This window comes from Maniola hyperantus, chromosome 3, assembly GCF_902806685.2.
Source record: "Maniola hyperantus chromosome 3, iAphHyp1.2, whole genome shotgun sequence".
Lineage (NCBI taxonomy): Eukaryota > Metazoa > Arthropoda > Insecta > Lepidoptera > Nymphalidae > Maniola > Maniola hyperantus.
The window spans coordinates 17,171,994-17,190,311 of record NC_048538.1 but is presented as its reverse complement, the minus strand read 5'-3'; the positions used below and the strand labels follow the sequence as shown (position 1 = coordinate 17,190,311).

The 18,318-nt window shown below is 40.6% G+C and overlaps 1 protein-coding gene across 16 annotated transcripts in view; it reads right to left on the bottom strand.

Moving 5' to 3' along the window:
- The window catches only part of mmd (disintegrin and metalloproteinase domain-containing protein mind-meld), a 642,845-nt gene that overhangs the window by 6,826 nt on the left and 617,701 nt on the right, over positions 1-18,318 (bottom strand). For 8 of the 16 annotated variants that reach the window (XM_069509480.1, XM_069509491.1, XM_069509481.1 and 5 more), the window contains 10 exons: positions 16,467-16,620; positions 11,699-11,837; positions 9,012-9,161; positions 7,222-7,233; positions 6,645-6,776; positions 5,630-5,688; positions 4,841-5,052; positions 3,868-4,046; positions 3,307-3,492; positions 2,297-2,566 (listed from right to left, as the gene is read on the bottom strand). In XM_069509480.1, the coding sequence (XP_069365581.1) occupies positions 2,297-2,566; positions 3,307-3,492; positions 3,868-4,046; positions 4,841-5,052; positions 5,630-5,688; positions 6,645-6,776; positions 7,222-7,233; positions 9,012-9,161; positions 11,699-11,837; positions 16,467-16,620 (1,493 nt within the window). The remainder of the gene's footprint in view (positions 1-2,296; positions 2,567-3,306; positions 3,493-3,867; positions 4,047-4,840; positions 5,053-5,629; positions 5,689-6,644; positions 6,777-7,221; positions 7,234-9,011; positions 9,162-11,698; positions 11,838-16,466; positions 16,621-18,318) is intronic. The other 8 variants (XM_069509485.1, XM_034984260.2, XM_069509488.1 and 5 more) reach the window with 6 other exon arrangements.

Below are 18,318 nucleotides of genomic sequence, written 5' to 3'. Positions count from 1 at the left end.
ATGATAGAGAAGAGGAACGGAGAGTCTAGGCGCGTCGCTGCGGCGGGCTCCCGAGTCTGACTATCGACTGACTTATGACTGGGAACGAAATATATAACTGGTACTGGGAAGCCGATGAAGATGCCCACCGATTAATGGAAATTTCATTCAATGGAGAGCCTCAGGCAAGGCTGACTCCATTGATTAATGGAAACTGACTGGCCATTTGCAGCCGATTGTTGATGAGAATTTAGAATCTGATGCCGTGGACATGGTTGTGACTTATGACCAGTCGTACATGAGCTACAGTTTAAACTTGCATCCGTTCCATCAAATGGGTACAAATAAAGGAAAATTTTGTGCAATTTTTAGAGCAATCACAAATTCATATCCAGACTTGCGAATCTCTTTCTCTATTATGTCGGTAATGATCCATTTGTAAGTGTGCAGTAGAGATAAAATAAGTATTTGGAAAGCAAAACTACTTTCGGACAAGGTTATGTCACTCAGACGATTTTTTGCTGAGCTTCCTACACACACACTACATAATGTCATAGCAGTTCAGTCAGAACTGAACTGATACCATAAAAGCCAGTCAACATCGATATACTGATTACTATAAACGTAAGTAGTTCATTATAGGGCAGATAAAACCGAGCAGTAGCATGCAATTCATATTGGTTGCCTGGCAAGCAGTGTTTTTATACCCTGGTTTTTATAGCTCAATACTCCTTTTTCATTAGGTCAGTAAATAAGTACTATCTATTTATTACTAACCCTGCATTTTAAACCCGTACTCGCCACGGAATTCAAGATAACCTTGTTCGAAAGTAATTTTGATTATATTCTAAGCATATGTTTTATTTCTTAAACAAATTAGAGAAAATGAAAGCCAATTAAATAATGCTACGGCTGATAATAATTGAAGTGGTTTTGGATGTGACTCTTGGAGCCCGCCAGTGAATTAAATGAATGTTTGAGTGTGATGTCACTGTAAATAACTGTTACACAGAAATAAATTTATTAGCAAATAGTTCAGTGTGATTTGATTTTAAAAATCTAAATAATCAATTTTGATTAAAATACTATCGTTTTCAAGTACTGGATTAGCTTCACTGGTTTCATGCCCATTAATTTCATTGAGTTCCTCAAAAGCTACAACAATAATTCCAAAAGGCAGACTGCTAATAACTTCAGTCTTTTTTGGAAAATGATGACTGGATCCAAGCAATTCGTAATCTTTTATTTACATCTTAGAATTTAATTCTAACTTAATAAAATATTATTATCATTAAAAATCTACAACTTGTAGTTTTCTGTACGTAAAAAGTAGTGTCCATTTGTCAGTGTTCTAACAAAATTAGATCAAATTAAAACTAAAAAAGTATAACGTCATCATCTAAAGGCATTGGAGCATCACGCAGAATTTATAATACAGTTGTCATCATTTGGAACATCTTCAATTAGTGTGCTAGTGCATCGTGTGTTACAATTGCCCCATTCATGCTATCTACCTATTAGGGCAAACTAAACTAACTTCAACTCTACCTTTAAATTCTCACCTCTCGCTATCTGGGACATTACGCAGTATTCATGTATATTGTGTCATCATATTTTGGGTCATCTTCAATAAGTGTGCCAGCGCCTAATGTCACAATTGCTTCATGGTTAGCTAAAGTTTTACTGTTAAATCACCTTTCGCTATCTGGGGCATCACATCGTATTGTACTACCTGTCACCGTCCGGGTCATCCTCAACTTGTGTGTTAGTGGCTCGTGTGTTCTAATTTCCCCGTGCGTGCTATGTACTTGTTAGGCCAAACTAAAACTAACTTTACTAAATTCAACTCTACCCTCAAATTATTACCTTTCGTTGTCTGGGACGTCACGCAGACTTTTCGCATCAGCGATTTCGTTAAGTGTGATATCGTATGGTAGGACGCGACGCACGTTGCACTCCGATCGCTTTGTGGATACCGTATGCCCCGCGAGGGTTCCACCTTTTACTGGGGTGTAATGCAATATTGTACTGCTTGTCATCGTCTTGATCATCTCCAAGTAGTGTGCCAGTGCTATGTGTGCCCCAAGTTTCCTGTGCGTGCTATGTGCCTGTCAGGGCAAACTAAAACTAACTTCACTAAACTCGACTCTATTATTAAATTCTCACCTTTCACTGCCTGAGGTAATGCACACCATGTCATTATCTGGGCTATCATCAATTAGTGTGCAAGGACTTAATGCCCGAAGTTCCCCGTGCTTCCTCTTGGGGCAAACTAAACCTAATTTCACTAAATTCAACTCTACCGTTAAATTCTCACCTCTCGCTGTCTGGGACGTCACGCAGTCTTTCCGCATCAGCGGTTTCGTAAAGCGCGTCATCATCCGGCGGGGCACGAAGCGCCCCATGGGCCAGTACCGCATGTGCCCCATGCGCCCCAATAGCCCCGTGTGCCACGTGGGGTAATAAAGCGGGGGATGTGGCAGCCGGCGCCGCGAACATGCCGGGATGGTGACGCGTGCTGCCGCGGAAGCGAGGATAGCCAAAGCGGGATTCTTCCTCACTGGGACCGATACGGCCTCGGCAGCGACTGTGGATAAAGATTTTCAACGTATTTACCATCATGACACTTTTGTCTTTTTTATATTATTATTTATCAATGATATCATTAAAAGCTATTTAAATAGAGTCTGTAATCTCGCCCGCTGATCCATCTCAGCTTCGCTAGGATAGAATTTTTTAAAATTTTGTTTAGTGGGGATCTAAGGTAATGCCCGCATGAAAAATCATAAGCCCTCTAAATCCAGGAGTTCGAGGTGTACGTTCAGTCTTTTATTTAATTAGATAACCAAAATGGTTCAAAGTTGAACTTTTTTAATTAAATCAAAATACGTATTCGCGACATAATTAACTGAACTTGTCATACCGATAACAGTTAGGCTGTGGTAACAGTCATATTGCAAGGTAACTTTGATAGGAAAAGATTTCCTATCTCCTCCTCCTCCTCGATAATTTCCTTCACTTCATCGTTAATTTCACATAACTCCGAAAATTTACAGGTGCGTGCCTGGCGTCGAGACACCCCACCCCCCCCCCCCCCCCTTTAAGAAGCTGTCGCCGCCTACCATGATGGGATTAAAAATCCTATGACGATCCTATGATGAAGGGGTGGAAAATGGGTGAGTGCGGTAGCCAGATGATCGCTTTCTATGGCATGCCTCAAAAAAGCCTTTGTTCAGCCGATGAATATGGCAGGAAGAGGCTGGACGGGCGCTCTTGGCAAAGCTTAGCAACGAATGTATGCTGAAGATGACGTATCAAGTAACTTACGGTGGCACCTCCCCCTCGATCCTGTAATGTCGGTCGGCCTCCGTCTCCGACATCCGGATGTCTTCGGAGCCGGACGGGCTCATGTGCCTGCTGGAGTGGTGTTCCAGCTGCCGTATTAGATCCTCCAGGTTCCTGATCCGGATGGGTCCACACGGTGGAGCCTCATCCTCTTCGTCCACTTCACCTCTGAAATTAAATTAATAAGGATTTTAAATGTCGCCAGTGGTGTTATGTGTGAATCCAGATATCGCCGCTAAAATCGGCAACACTTAGACAGCTGTCATTCGAATTTGACGTACCAACTGCACTCCGTGAATCGCAACGTGCGCACATAAGCCTAGCCGAGGCCTTTGCGCCGAGGAACCGTTCTCTAACGGTTCCACAACCGGCCTCGGAAAAATTAATTATAGACGTGAGGTTCTACCATCTGGGGCCAGAAAAGCTATCATGGACCTTATCAGCGCAACTGGGGCCCCTAAAAAGGCACGCGTACCTCATTCCTGGTAAGTGACTGCATTTACAAACACAGACTGTCCACTAGCTAGATATTCTTAACACTACCTTTGTCTTCTTAGTTCTGCTTCGTGAATCTTCTCTGCACTGGGAGCCCGTTCTCTTTTGTACTCGTACTCCTGCAAAGCTCGCAGGTCTCCCGAACCGACGGCTGCCCCAGCGCTCGCCCGCTGCGCTGCGGCCGTCTTCAGTGCCACGATAATGTTCTCGTGGTAGCCATTTAGATCCTGGAAACAAACCAGATGTTCTTGTTATTGATTTATTTAATTAAGACTAGGTGATGTCTGTAATGGTGACCACCGGAAAGTGCAGCGTTGCAAGTGGAAGGTGGTCAGCTGACGATGTCAAATGAGTCACAGGAGCTGCGGTAGAATGACAGCTACAATGTCCCGATTGCAATCACCTCTGATTGGTAGACGCTCGCTCACTATTGGCTACAACGCATTGTTGCAACAAGAACAGCACAAATTCAGCCAATCACAACAATTGAGATTGTAATAATGAATGGTGCAGGTTTTACGAAATCACCCTACAGGTGACGCAAGAGAGTGACGTATGGAAGTCCTACAGACCACCACCTAGAGACTCCTAATAGCCGGACACCCTCGATCACCAAGCTTAGGCAGTTGCTTAGCATAAAAGTCGGGCCACGCCCGTTCGGTACCCTCATTCCGCACATTATCTTGATTACGTGACTTTTGAGTCCACCAATCACAACAAAGCCTTCTCCCCTGTCTCCCGCCAACATTTAACAGTTTTGTTTTCATGCAACACCTTGTTCCTATATGCGTACTCTTGAGGTTGAATTCTCTGTAGGACGTTCCTACAAGAGACCTAGGACGTCTGTCGGTTGATAAGGATGTTGATGATACCCATTGACTTATATAGCACTTTAGCACTCAGTGACGTCTGGATTTCAAACGTGAAAAATTTTGTTCGCTTGACCATAAATCTTGTGATTTAAATCGATGATGATACCCTTCCCAAGCTTTAATTAGCACAATGCTATTTGGCTTCTTACCTTAAACTTATACTCCATATCAGCAACTGCACCCGAAGGTTCCTGTCCGTCAGACTGTGACCCAGCTTCCAGCTGTTCGGACTGGGAGTCATCTCCCCACTTGTCTTTGCCATCCACCGCTCCGTAACCATGTTTCTTGAGGATACCCTTTTCAGGAAGCTTCGCCATTGAATTGGGCTGTTGAACATCTATGAAGGCTATGTCTTCTTCACCTGAAAGAATTTTTAACCCAATTTAATTTAATTTATATTTATCAAGAAAACATATTATCATTCAATTTACCGCCTACGACGCGGCATTGACCCCGCGGCACCTATCTACGCAACGTTCGTTGAATTCTAGCGTCAGTCAGATGTTTTTTTGCAATTCTGCGAACTTTAAAAAGTCAAGATTTTTAAAATTTTATTTTCGCTTTTGTCTTCGTTTTTGCTATTGCTATAGCACCTGCTATAGCACCTGCTATAGCACCATGTATAAATGTGGCTCATATTACTTTAGTATGGAATTATTATAGTTACGGGTACGGGTTGCGAAGCTGAAGTGGCAATGGGCAGGGCACATAGTTCGTAAAACCGATAGACGTTGGGGTCTCAAGGTTCTGAAATGGCGACTTCGCACCGGAAGACGCAGTGTTAGAACCCCCCACTAGGTGGACGGACGACATCAGACGAGTCGCACGGAGCTGCTGGATTCAGGTGACGCAAGACCGTGGCGTGTTGAAGTCAATACAAGAGACCTATGCCCAGCAGTGGACGTATATCGGTTGATAATGATGATGCTGGTAGTTACCTGAATGTGTCGGTTCGTCTTCACTACCAGAATGCACACGTTTCATTTGCTTGTGGTCTCTGCGAAAGATAACATAGTTCATATTTATTCGGTCACAGTTTAATCAAAAACAACTCAGCAAGAATGGCGGCTGCATGCTGATGATATTTAAGTATGTATTTTTTTTAATATTAAATTTTTATGATTTTAAGATCTTAGTTATAAGTTCCGCAAATTGCTATTACGCTGCAACCATGTCTCATTAAGATCGCAATGACGTCATTTTGACGTCCGTCAGCCGAAATAAAAATATTCCATCAGCTCGAAACTTCAGTCTAGTGCTGACGTCACCGTAAAATTGCGGCCACGCTCATTAGCAATTTGCGGGACTTATTCCTGATGACTGATGCTGTACCAATTTAGACATTTTTCAGTCTCGCAAAAGTGAAAGTTTGGCTATGTACTAAGTTAAAAATCTCGTACAAATTAATTTAAGGCATTTTTTTGGACCAATTTTATTTCTATGGGTACAGAGGGCTCAAACAATCTTTCTACGCTATTCAAAATTCAAATACACTCCATTGTGTGGGTGCTACTACTAAATTGTATTTCTAGAATGTCAGTACAGATAATTTTGTAGTTTTTATCGACCCGCCCTCATTACATTGGTGTTGGCAGTACATTTCGTGCACCGTTGGTTTATAAAGACTGCCTAAATACACAAAAAAAAACAAACAAACAAGTAGAACAAGATTTAAAATAGGACAGTTTTTTAAAAATAAAATCATAATAATATACTTACTAAATTAAAATACTTTCATAAACTACTTCTATAATTCAAACTCAATCCCATTTTTAAATAAGTACCTATTTAAGTAAGTATCCATACTTAATTTATTTAAAATGGTACTAGATTATAGCAAACTTAAACTAAATAAATATTATGTTTTGCACGTTTGATGTTAAAATAATACCTACGCCAGATAAAAAGACCCCCTGAAGTTAATAATTTGTGTTTTTGTGATTGGCAACTCACGGATATCTGTTAGTGTTGCCAGCTCCCGACATGTGATTCCCGTGTCTGAAGATCACTCGCTGGGAGTCCCCGCGGCTGGGAAATTTGGAATGTTTTAAATTTTGCTCTTCTTTACCCAATCGGGGAATCACCCTGCCCATGGAAATACTTTTGAAAGCCTTATTATGAACATAATCAAAATCTCATAAACTCTTCGTTTATGATATGATAAAATATCTACTTAAAAATTTTGCTCGCTTTTGTTTTACAAGCAATTTTATCTTTGATTCTGAATGGTTGCGAATCAATATTCTACAGCTGGCTACTAAAAAAACACTATTATTAAATTAGCTAGTTGTGCTTAGTTTGTCTATTTGTGCATGTCCAAACCTCACTTGTCCAATTGTGACTAAATATTACAGGTGTAAAGAAGCGTGTCCTTGAACGCGTACTGTGTGATTGTGGCCTGTCACACTATATCACGCAGCTGTCAGAAACTGCGTAATGTAAGTACTTGTACCAAAGCTCAAAGTGATTAAAGCGGAAATCGTGTGAGCGAAAAACTTTAAGAGCGGTGAGGCGTCAAGCTTAGACATACCTGAGTAGATTTCTGTTTACACCAGTTCCGATAGAAGAGGAAAAAGTATTTTAATTTTAGGGAAAATAAACAGGGGTAACACGTGCTCTAGATTTTACCATTTTTTTCGGGGAAATATTTGATGTTGGCAACTATTCTTTGACAATAATTATATCAAATGTATTTAAAATTATTTTGAAATTTCCTTGAAATGTAGGTAAAAACACTATAAAATAATATACTTAGAATAATTTTATTGTCATTTTTCTTCACAGTTTATACCCTATCCGCGGAAAGAAATTAGTATAGCGCTATCTCTGTTACGTCATCCCATACAAATGATAGAGACAAAAATCTTGTGGGTGGGTGCTAACTATTTTGAGTCACCAACCAATCACAAACGAAACTATGTTTTCTAATTGATTTTCGAATGTTTTTTGAAAACATGTCTGTGATTGGTTGGTGCCTCAAAATGGTTAACGCCCACTGAGAGTTTTGTCTCTATCATTTGTATGGGATTTGGTAAAAGAGAGAGCGCTATACTAACTTCTCTCCGCAGATAGAGTATAGGAATTTCAAACTCAACGAAGTTATCGTAGCAATTGTAATAATTTACTTGACAGTATTGTTAGATACGCATTATAACGTAAAGAAAATGATGTTAATTAAACAATTATAGGATAAAGTTACCTTATTATGAGGTAATTTAGACTTAATGGCGTTGCTCGGCGTTGGTTTTATTAGGTATAATTAACGTAATTATTATCTAGAGCACGTTCAACTTAATATTAACTTAATGGGACTTAGAATTAAGTAATACACAAAAGATAATAATATGACAACACATTATACGAGAGAAAAATATAAGTGAAAGATCGGTGTACATTTGTATAATTGTGTAAATTGTGTAGTAAAAAGGTTAGGTTGATTTTGTTACAATATATCAAAATATCAATGCAATACTAATTTTATGAATTGTGTGGATAAGAAATTTCTAAGAAGTTAAAAACATACTTTAAGGTCCGGTACTGAGCAAAGAAGAGATGGACATCGTGTTTAGCAGACCAATCAGATTCTTAATAGATGACGTGAAAAATATATCACGTCATCTCTTATAAATCTGATTGGCTGAATACATCTCCTTCACTCCGTTTAAGTGGATACCGGGTTTAACTGTAGGTTTGAGGTTGAAGGGTAGATAAAAAATCTAGAGTACGTAGCTCAAACAGGATTTTAAATGTGGTCCAAAGTTTTTATTATTCAAGGAATTTGTTGCATATAATTTGGTTTAGGGTAGTCTTATAGGGTAAGATTCAAAGAATTTGAACATTAACTAATCAGCACGGATCTAGAGGCATGAGAGAAAATAGAGGAAATACTTGCGCAAGCACACGTCTTCGTAAAAAGGATTCGTATGTGTGTGGCAGACTGTATGAAGACGCGCAGTAACCAATGCGGGAAGCAGAATATGACGCGATATGGTATCCAACCAATCACGGACGGCGTCCGTCACGTCATGCCATCGAGCCCCAAGATGTATAGAGAGTTCTGCGTTTAAAAAAAAAAAGAATATTAGCCATTTTAAATGACTAATATTCCCCTTTCCTCTCCAATTAAGCGTCAAGCTTGTGCTAGGAGTAGGTACGACAATAGTGCAACGGGCGGGGTTTGAACCGTCGACCTTTCGGTTTTCAGTCCACTCCTATACCGGTTGAGCTATTGAGGCTATTTAAGGCCCATGCCTTTACATCGGTGCTGAGTTTACATCTTGAGGAAGGGATGGTGAATTTTCATACAAAGCCATGACATACCTGAAGGTATTATTGAAGGAGTGCAGCTTCCCACCATCGATAGAGATGTCCTCTTGCGAGTTGTTAGAGGTGGTGGAGCCGGCGGCGAAGCTCTTCGCAATCGGCTTCTTCACGTAAGGCGGGTCGTATTTCGGCAGCGTACTCTTTTTCCTGGTGTCGGCGTGGCGTGGAAACGCACACTCAGATCAATCGATTACGTTTAAAAAGTCGGAAATATCGAAATTGTAACGGAATCGAGAACACCTCAGGGTTTCTGCACCGAATTCAAAATAAGGCAATAGAAATGGTACTATCAATGGTACTGAAAATAGCTCGGCAGCGCGGCGTGTGAATAGTTTTGAGCTCATAAGTTTGTTGTGGGCTCTTCTCAGACCTGGGCGCGTTTGGAAACCTCGTAGCTTTAGTTTTAAGTTTGCGTAATAATTATCACCACTATATCTTACAAATCCAACATCTGACTATCAAAAAGAGTAATTTATTACCTATTTTGAATAAATCATTTGACTTGACTTTGACATACAAATATACAAATGTCTAACATCCGAAGCAACGTTATATTTGTTTATTATTATGCGGTTCAGGCTTATTAAAGCGCTTACGTAAGTCATTATTTAAACTTTGAAAATACGTTTGCTATCACAATAATGCGCACTGATGTTTTTTATTGGAGATACGCGCGGCGATATAATCTCACGCCTCTGTTACGTTTCTATTGCATATTTTGAATTCTGTGGCTGTTTTAGTAATTTTGGTATCGTGTTTTCGTTTCCGGATTGGATTGAGTGGTTGCGGGTGGAAACTGACAATGAGCATTGTGAAGTATACTTTTGTTTGATGCAAGGTTTACGCGCTTCTCCATACAAGTGTATTACGCATCATGATCATCACTACAGAGCACGGGTCTCGTCTCAGAGTGAGAAGGGTTTTGGCCGTAGTCTATCACGCTGGCCATGTGCGGATTGGTAGACTTCACACACCTTTGAGAACATTATGGAGAACTCTCAGGCATGCAGGTTTCCTCACGATGTTTTCCTTCACCGTTAAAGCAAGTGATATTTAATGAATTAAAACGCACATAACTCCGAAAAGTTAGAGGTGCGTGCCGGGGATCGAACCTCCGACCTCCGATTAGAAGGTGGACGTCCTAACCACTAGGCTGTTACAGCTTATTACGCATATTATTCTATTATTTATTGTTATAGATCTAAAACGAAACCAATTATCGATTATTTCTTCATTATTTTTGTACGACAACTATTAATATAATAAAACTAGCTTATTCCTGCGTCTTCGTGCGCGTGGACTACAAAAATTTCAAACCCGTGTTTTAGCCCTTTAGGGATTGAGTTTTCAAAAATTCAGTCTTAGCGGGCGTTGATAGATCAGTCAGTCAGTCAGTCAGTCAGTCACCTTTTTCTTATATATAGATGTAATACCAAAATAATTATTGTCGGTACTCTGTCAGTTTCCAGCCTTAACCTTTTAAAACTAAATACTTTACCAATGGTAGAGTGACAATTTGGGAATGATAACAAATTACTTCATCATCATAATTTACTTTAAAATATTTCAAAGTCAATCCAATTAGAAGTTTAAGACTGGCGCTTTTGGATATCATAAATCAGTTAAAATACTTTTCAAAGGCATTTAATTTTTGGAGCAAACTTCAATTTTTCGTTTCATTCCTCATGGGAATTGATGTTTATGGAAACATAATTAAAACTTGATATTAGCTTAAGTGATAAGAATCTTTCCAGTAAAAAAATAATGTTCCTCTAATAAAAGGCATCGGTAAAAGCAAAATATTGATAGGTAGGTACTTAACTCAAAAAAAAAATCATTTTTTTTTTGAAAAATAAAATACGTGTTGTGGATTTTTATTGGAAAGATATAAATTATACTTAAATATATAACATTAGGCGTTTCTAACTAAATAGACAGCTGTTTGAAAGAAGAATCCGTGCATCGCACATTCGCTTTTCGTGCAAAAGTCATACTTATATTGATTCAGTGTGTGATGGTGACGATGATATCAGAGTCGAGCGTGCTATATCTTCGTATGATATTTAAAATCGGTCATATCTCGATTATCAAAAAAAATAATCACTACGTAATTATTTCAAAAGAAGTAATAAATATTAGCAAAAAATATAATGATCTAGTATGAAGGTATCTAGGAGGGAGATGCGGCGTGTCCTGGTGGGCGGATGAAGATATAGACGCGACCGCGCCGTCGGGCGGCTGTGGGCGGCGCCCGGCGACTCGGTCTCCGACCAAGAAAGGAAACGAAAACGAGTCACAGTTCACATAAGCCAATGCATACATCCAAGAGCCCAGAATCTTAAGGGTTTGAATCGAGGTGTCGCTCGAGTACAACGTGGAAAGCCTCGTCGGCATGCAGCGAGCGGCCGGTCGGCGGCGCGGCGAGCGGCGCGCCGAGCGGCCGCGGCGCGAGCGGAGCCACAGAACCACAGATCAAATGCAGTAGCGCCACCCGCCAGCTAGCTCTACGACGACAACGTAAACGACATAAAAAATCTCCAAATAATCAAAAAACGAAAACCAATCGTCGACTTTAAAAACGGAAACACCAACGCTAACGTCTAAAATAAACATATAAGTATACGAAGGTGACGATTTAAATTTCTTCTTAAAGACTACCTTTGGTCTGTTTTCTGCTCACTAACCTTAGGCACAGGGAGAAGTTTTTGTGTACTACGACTGACCTGTAGCAGAGAGCGCTCAGGGCAAATACTATGAATACCCCCCCTACCACAGACATGAGCACCGCCACGAGGAATACCGTGTTCGAGCCGTGGTAGTTCTCTGCACCCAAAGAGAAGGGGTAAGTCACACGCGGGCCGACACGCTCGTCGTCGTCCGGGCTCGCACGAGTCGAGCGGCGCGGACGGCGGCGTGCGCGAGCGGCGCCGGCGGGACCCGACACACATACGACAGACACGCAGGCACGAGCGAAGGCACAGTGCGACAACACTGAGTACCAGGTTACCTGAAGCAGTACGCTATCCAGGCGAAACCCACGAACACGGAGAGCACGACAGCGAGTAATAATATCACCATGGTCATGGTGCTCATCTTATTCCCCTCGTGCTCACCTGCAAGAGAGGGGTCCCGCGCGTTAGTGCGCCGGCGCCGCCCGCGCCCTGTGTGCTGTGCCCTCCGAGCAATGCCCCTCAGCCCCGAGGGGCAATGTGTAGTGTAAACTGACTTTCATAGTGAAAGGCAAACTACGAGAAGCGGTTACTAGTGTCTTTAACAAAACGCGGCTTGAAACAGATTTGAAGAGCAGTGCTCGGATTGTTTGGCCAATCATATAATATACAGTACGTAATAGCAACGGAAAACAGTAGGGAGAATGTTACAGATAGGAAGGCACCTGAAATCATATCAGCAACACATATTAGTATACACCAGTTAAAGGAACTGTAAAAAGAAAGCAAGATAACCATAAATTAGGAAACCAAATACATCGATACACAGACAACAGTAAAGAAAGACAGAAGGTACACAAATACAACATACACAACAAGTTTTATGTCATCAAGTTTTCGAATTAATTCTTACAATATCCTTGGTAGAAGTCCCACAAATTGCTAATGCGCCTGGCCGCCGTCAACACTGAAGTTTCGAGCTGATGGTGTATTTTTATTTCGGATGACGTCAAAATGACGTCATTTCGATGTTGATAGATAGATAGATAGAAATACTTGATTGCATACAAAAATATTACATAACATGACAAAAACAAAGAAACTAAAACTAAAAAATAATTGTATGCAAAGGTGGCCTTATTTCTCACAGCAATCTCTACCAGGCAACCTTTGGTAAAAGGAGAAACTAGGTGTGTTAATGAGACATTAACACACCTAGTTTCTCCTTTTACCAGCTGGTTCCAGCGAAATAGCAATTTGCGGGACATATATCACAGCTGATGAGCAAAATACTCAACTGCTAACATTTTTTACAAAGTATTTGAAACTTCAGTCACAATTTTTTTTTTAAAGTATATTAGCCATGTTAAATGAAAAATATTCCCCTTTCCTCTCCAACTAAGCGTCAAGCTTATAGTGAGATAGGTAAGAAACCTATAGAAATAAACTCGGTATCATTTTTTGTGCACGATTTTTCGTAACAGCCATCAAATATTACATTTGAGAAGGAATCGGTCTTCATAACATCTTATGTATCAAATATATCTACCTAATGGGCGGTTTACACGGGCTTCGTAGCTAAGCGCTTAGTACTTGTCACTAATACTAAGTCCTCATGTGTAAACACGCTGATTAGTGCTTAGTATTAGTATTTGTGAATAGGGCAAGTGAATAGAAAACGATCCTATTTACTAAGCGACAAGTCGATACCCCCACCACGATTTACTAAGCACTTGTCGCTTGCTGACCGTGTGTAAACAGCTCGACAAGTTAGTTCGTGACAAGTTGTACTGGAAAGTGAAAACACATGTTTACTTAGGTACGTATTTTATGTGAGCATTGTCTTGTCCACAAACGTTTTCTTTTTTAATATTTGTCTTTAAAACTCTTCGATCATGCTTGAAATAATAATGTTTGAATATTGCTTAAACACACTGCGAAAAATCAGGCGGCGTCGCTCCATTTCGAATGTCTGGTCACTAATAACTTTTACTGGCTCCAACGTGTAAACGGTTACTTTTCACTTGTCATAAATTGAGGCTTAGTATAGTGACAAATACTATGCGCTTAGCTACGAAGCCCGTATAAACCGCCCATAAGTAGGTACAACTTGCTTATTTCATCTAAAGAATATCAGATGCTCTTTCTTTGTGCTATATATTTTTGTCTTTGCTACATAATCGATCTCTCGAATTTATTACTGGAGGGACCGAGTTCTACAGAATCAGAATTATTCATACTTGGTTTTTAGGGATCCGTACCTCAAAAGGAAAAACGGAACCCTTATAGGATCACTTTGTTATCTGTCTGTCTGTCAAGAAAACTACAGGGTACTTCCCGTTGACCTAGAATCATGAAATTTGGCAGGTAGGTAGATCTTATAGCTGACATTTGGGGAAAAATCTGAAAACCGTGAATTTGTAGTTACATCACACAAAAAAATTAAATTGTGGTCATGAACTAATAATTAGTATTTTCAATTTTCTAAGTAAGATAACTATATCAGTATAGTGGGGTATCATATGAAAGGTCTTCACCTGTGCATTCAAAAAAGATTTTTATTTATTTTTATGTATCATAGTTTTTGAATTATCCTGAAAAATGTCGAAAAAATACGATCGTAGTACGGAACCCTCATTGCGCGAGCCTGACTCGCACTTGGCCGGTTTTTCTGAATGTTGCAGATGTTACTGAATTTATCAAATATTTACCATTTCATCAATAGGCAAGTAAGTATTATTAGACTTCATTAAGGTATTTAATGATAAGAAAGCTTGGTTGCTTAACAGCTTTGTGATAGTTCTAATAAGTTTAAGTGATCTTGTAAAGTGATACTAAAAAGAATACCCGGCTGAGTTTGCTGTGGGCTCTTCTCAGACCTGGGCGCGTTTGGAACCCCGTAGCTTTAGTTTCTAAGTTCGCGTCAAAATTATCACCACTACTTATATCATCTTACAAATGCAACAATTGACTTTCAAAAAGTGTAATTTTTTACCTATTTTGAACCATTTCATTTGATTTGATTTGTATCTATGAGTGCACCATTATTATGATATTGTTTGTGACTTCAACTGATATTCATATATCAGTAAGAACAGTATCTAGTTTCAGTAGCTTCTTTAATATGTCTGAACTATGTTTATATGTCATATAATGGGTGATCAAGAATTTAGTGCTTTAGTCAGATAGAGTTTTCCATGTATAAATTTAAGAAAGAATGAAGAGATTAATTTAATCAAAACTGAGATTTATATTGTGGCGGTTACATCAATAGAAACTAGATGGCGCTGTTCAATCGATGACGTAGTCCCGAACAAATGTACCGCCGATGGTAATCGCACTAACGGAGTTTTCTGCAATCTGGACTATATATAGAAGTTTCAAGACATAACCGTCGGCCCAGCTGGCGCTACCGAGCACAATCAACCGCTCGGTGGGAGATCTCCCCTTTGGTACGGTCGAGCCTGCACACCGCTCCCGTACATTGGTGACCCCGACGTGATCAAGAATGGTCGCACACCTCAACAACCGACGAAATCAAGAATGGTCGCACACTACAACAGCCGACGTCATCGAAGATAAACCGCACACTGGCGCATACGTGATCAAGGGTGATCGCATACATCGCAACACCTTTGGATCACACACCGCAAGCCGACGTCTCCTCCAAACTCCAAGTCTACAAGCAGCAACAGCAATCACATCGAGGCCTGTAAGACGGATGTAGCCACAGCTTCGGGGCACAATGGCCCTGCACTCCATCACCAGCTACAAGCGTCCTGGTCTACCGCTTCTCTGGTTGGTTAGCAGCCATTGCCCTTCCTTCACACGCCTTCACGCTACAACGCCACCTCTCTTCACTGCTTCACACTACGCGTTCGTCTCGGAGGGGAGTGATGTGGCGGTTACCACAATATAAACTAGATGGCGCTGTTCAATCGATGACGTAGTCCCGAACAAATGTACCGCCGATAGTAATCGCACTAACGGAGTTTTCTGCCATTTCTGTTTTTCATCCATATTATAAATGCGAAAATGTGTTGTTTGTTGGTTTATTGGTTTGTTCTTCAATCAAGTCACATCGAAGCAATGAATGGTACGCGGCCGAAAGTAATGTACATCGGCCTTTAGAATGACATTTCTGCTTTGTAGAGCAGACATATCATTCTAAATGTCACTCATATCTATATGACGTTTTGTTGGTCTCAACGAGAGGAACAACGCTCTACAAATCTGCTATCTCCTTCTAAAGGTCGATGTACATTACTTTCGGCCGCGTACTGAAACTTTTGTAATTTAAAAACTACTGAGTAACTGATTACACTAGGTAACTGTTTAGTTAATTGCCGGCTCTTTTCAGTAGAATCTGTTTTCTGATCCAGCGGTAGACTCCCAAACGAAGTATAAGACATGACACTAGTTTCTCTACATGAAATAAAAAAGCTCTATATTTAAGACAATGGAAACCTCTATCAGACCAAGTTTGTATAAATAATAAGGAAGGAACATAGAATATAGAAGACAGAAAACATCCATCTAATAAAATATCTCTCAACGTTAGCCCGATAAGCTATGCGGGCAGCCGCACGCGCGGCACTCAGTCTTAACCGCGACGCGTGCGCGATCTGACTCCTTTGACAAAAGACCCCGGATGGGTTCGAAACTAGTCGGGCTAACGTCGACTAAATATGTGAGTATAGCTGTTGAGAGATATTTTATATAATGGAAATCACTCACGGTAGTTTATACGAAAAACATCTATCTATTACTGGTTTCGACTCACCATATGCGGTTTCCTTCTTGGTCATATTGTAGGCCGCTTTGGTGGCGTTGTCAGCCACGTAGGGGGTAGGCGAGGGGGGGAGGGCGTCCGGCTGGGAGCAGTCCGGGCCCGTCCAGCCTCGGTTGCATACACATTTGTTCAGGTTTGAGCAAAACTGGAATTTATGACGAACATCACACTATAATATTATAAAGGCGAAAGTTTGTGTGTGTGTGTGTGTATGTTTGTTACTCCTTCACGCAAAAACTACTGGACGGATTTGGCTGAAATTTGGAATGGAGATAGATTATACCCTGGATTAACACATATGCTACTTTATATCCCGGAAAATCAAAAAGTTCCCGCGGGATTTCGAAAATTGTAAATCCACGCGGACGAAGTCGCGGGCATCAGCTAGTGTTTAATAAATAAAAGGTGGAGAGAGCTATGCTATTTACTAAATGTTCTCAAAGGTGTTTGAAGTCTGCCAATTTGCACTTGGCCAGCGTGGTGGACTGTACATATAGCTAAGCTCTTCTTAGTCTGAGAGGAGACCCGTGCTCAGCATTGGACAGGCAATTTTCTTAATTAAAAAAAAGTACATTAGCCAAGTTTATTTATGACTAATATTCCCCTTTCTCCTCCAACTAAGCGTAAAGCTTGTGCTAGGATAGTGCAATGGGTGGGGTTTGAACCGGCAACCTTTCGGATTTCAGTCCGCTCCTATAACCGTTGAGCTATCGAGGCATTGGGTTGATGATAATGAATCTGTAGGGCGATTGTCTAAAACCTGCATCAATCACTATTACAATCTCAATTGTTCTGATTGGCTGAATTTGTGCGATTCTTGTTGCAACAATGCATTGTGGCCAATAGTGAGCGAGCATTAACCAATCAGAGATGATTGCGATCGTGACATTGTAGCTGTCAAACAACCGCGGTAGGGCCGCTGATTCTAATACTTAAAAGGCCTATTAATAATGTGCTTACCAACTTGAAGCTTAGAGAAAAGTGAGAAAGACAGGCAGTCGTAATTAAAGTAAGAAGTTTTGTTGGGGATTTTGTACGTAAGACGCTAACACAAATGCTATTAAAACTCTAGCAAACTTGTTGACACCTGTACCTATGGGTAATCCGTTTTACCCAGAGTCTGCGCGTAGACCAAACAATTTAACTTGTTAAAAACTTATTTAAATCTCGCGAAGCTCACATATACTTGTTTTTGTTGCAAAACGACGACGACCTCCCTGGGTGGCGCAGTGGTAAGAACTGTGGTCTTAGTAGTGGGAGGTCCTGGGTTCGATTCCCGGCAGGGGTGTGGAATTTTATAATTTCTAAATCTCTGGTCTGGTTGCCACGCTACCGGCAAAGCCATACCTCCGAACGATTTATCGTTCCGGTACGTTGCCGTGTTAGAAACCAAAGGGTAAAGTATGGGTTTAATAAATACTGCCATACCCCTTCCAGGTTAGTTCGCTACCATCTTAGACTCCATCATCACTTACCACCAGGTGAGATTGCAGTCAAAGGCTAACTTGTATTTCAATTAGCTGACCCGCCTCGGCTTCGCTCGGGTGGAATTTAGAAAATCGAGGTGGGGGTTGAATTTCCAAAAATCCTGGAATACGTATTTCTTAATTTGTGACCGAAAACCCAAATACCAATTTTCATGCAAATGACTTGAAAAATGACAAACTTTCATACAAACTTTCATCCCCTATTTAACCCACTTAGGGGTGGAATTTTCAAAAATCCTTTCTTATTGGATACCTACTCTTTACAAAGAACACACCCTTAAAATTTCATGTCCCTAGGATCAGCGGTTTAGGCTGTGCGTTGATATAAGTCAGTCAGTCGGGACTTTGAATTTTAT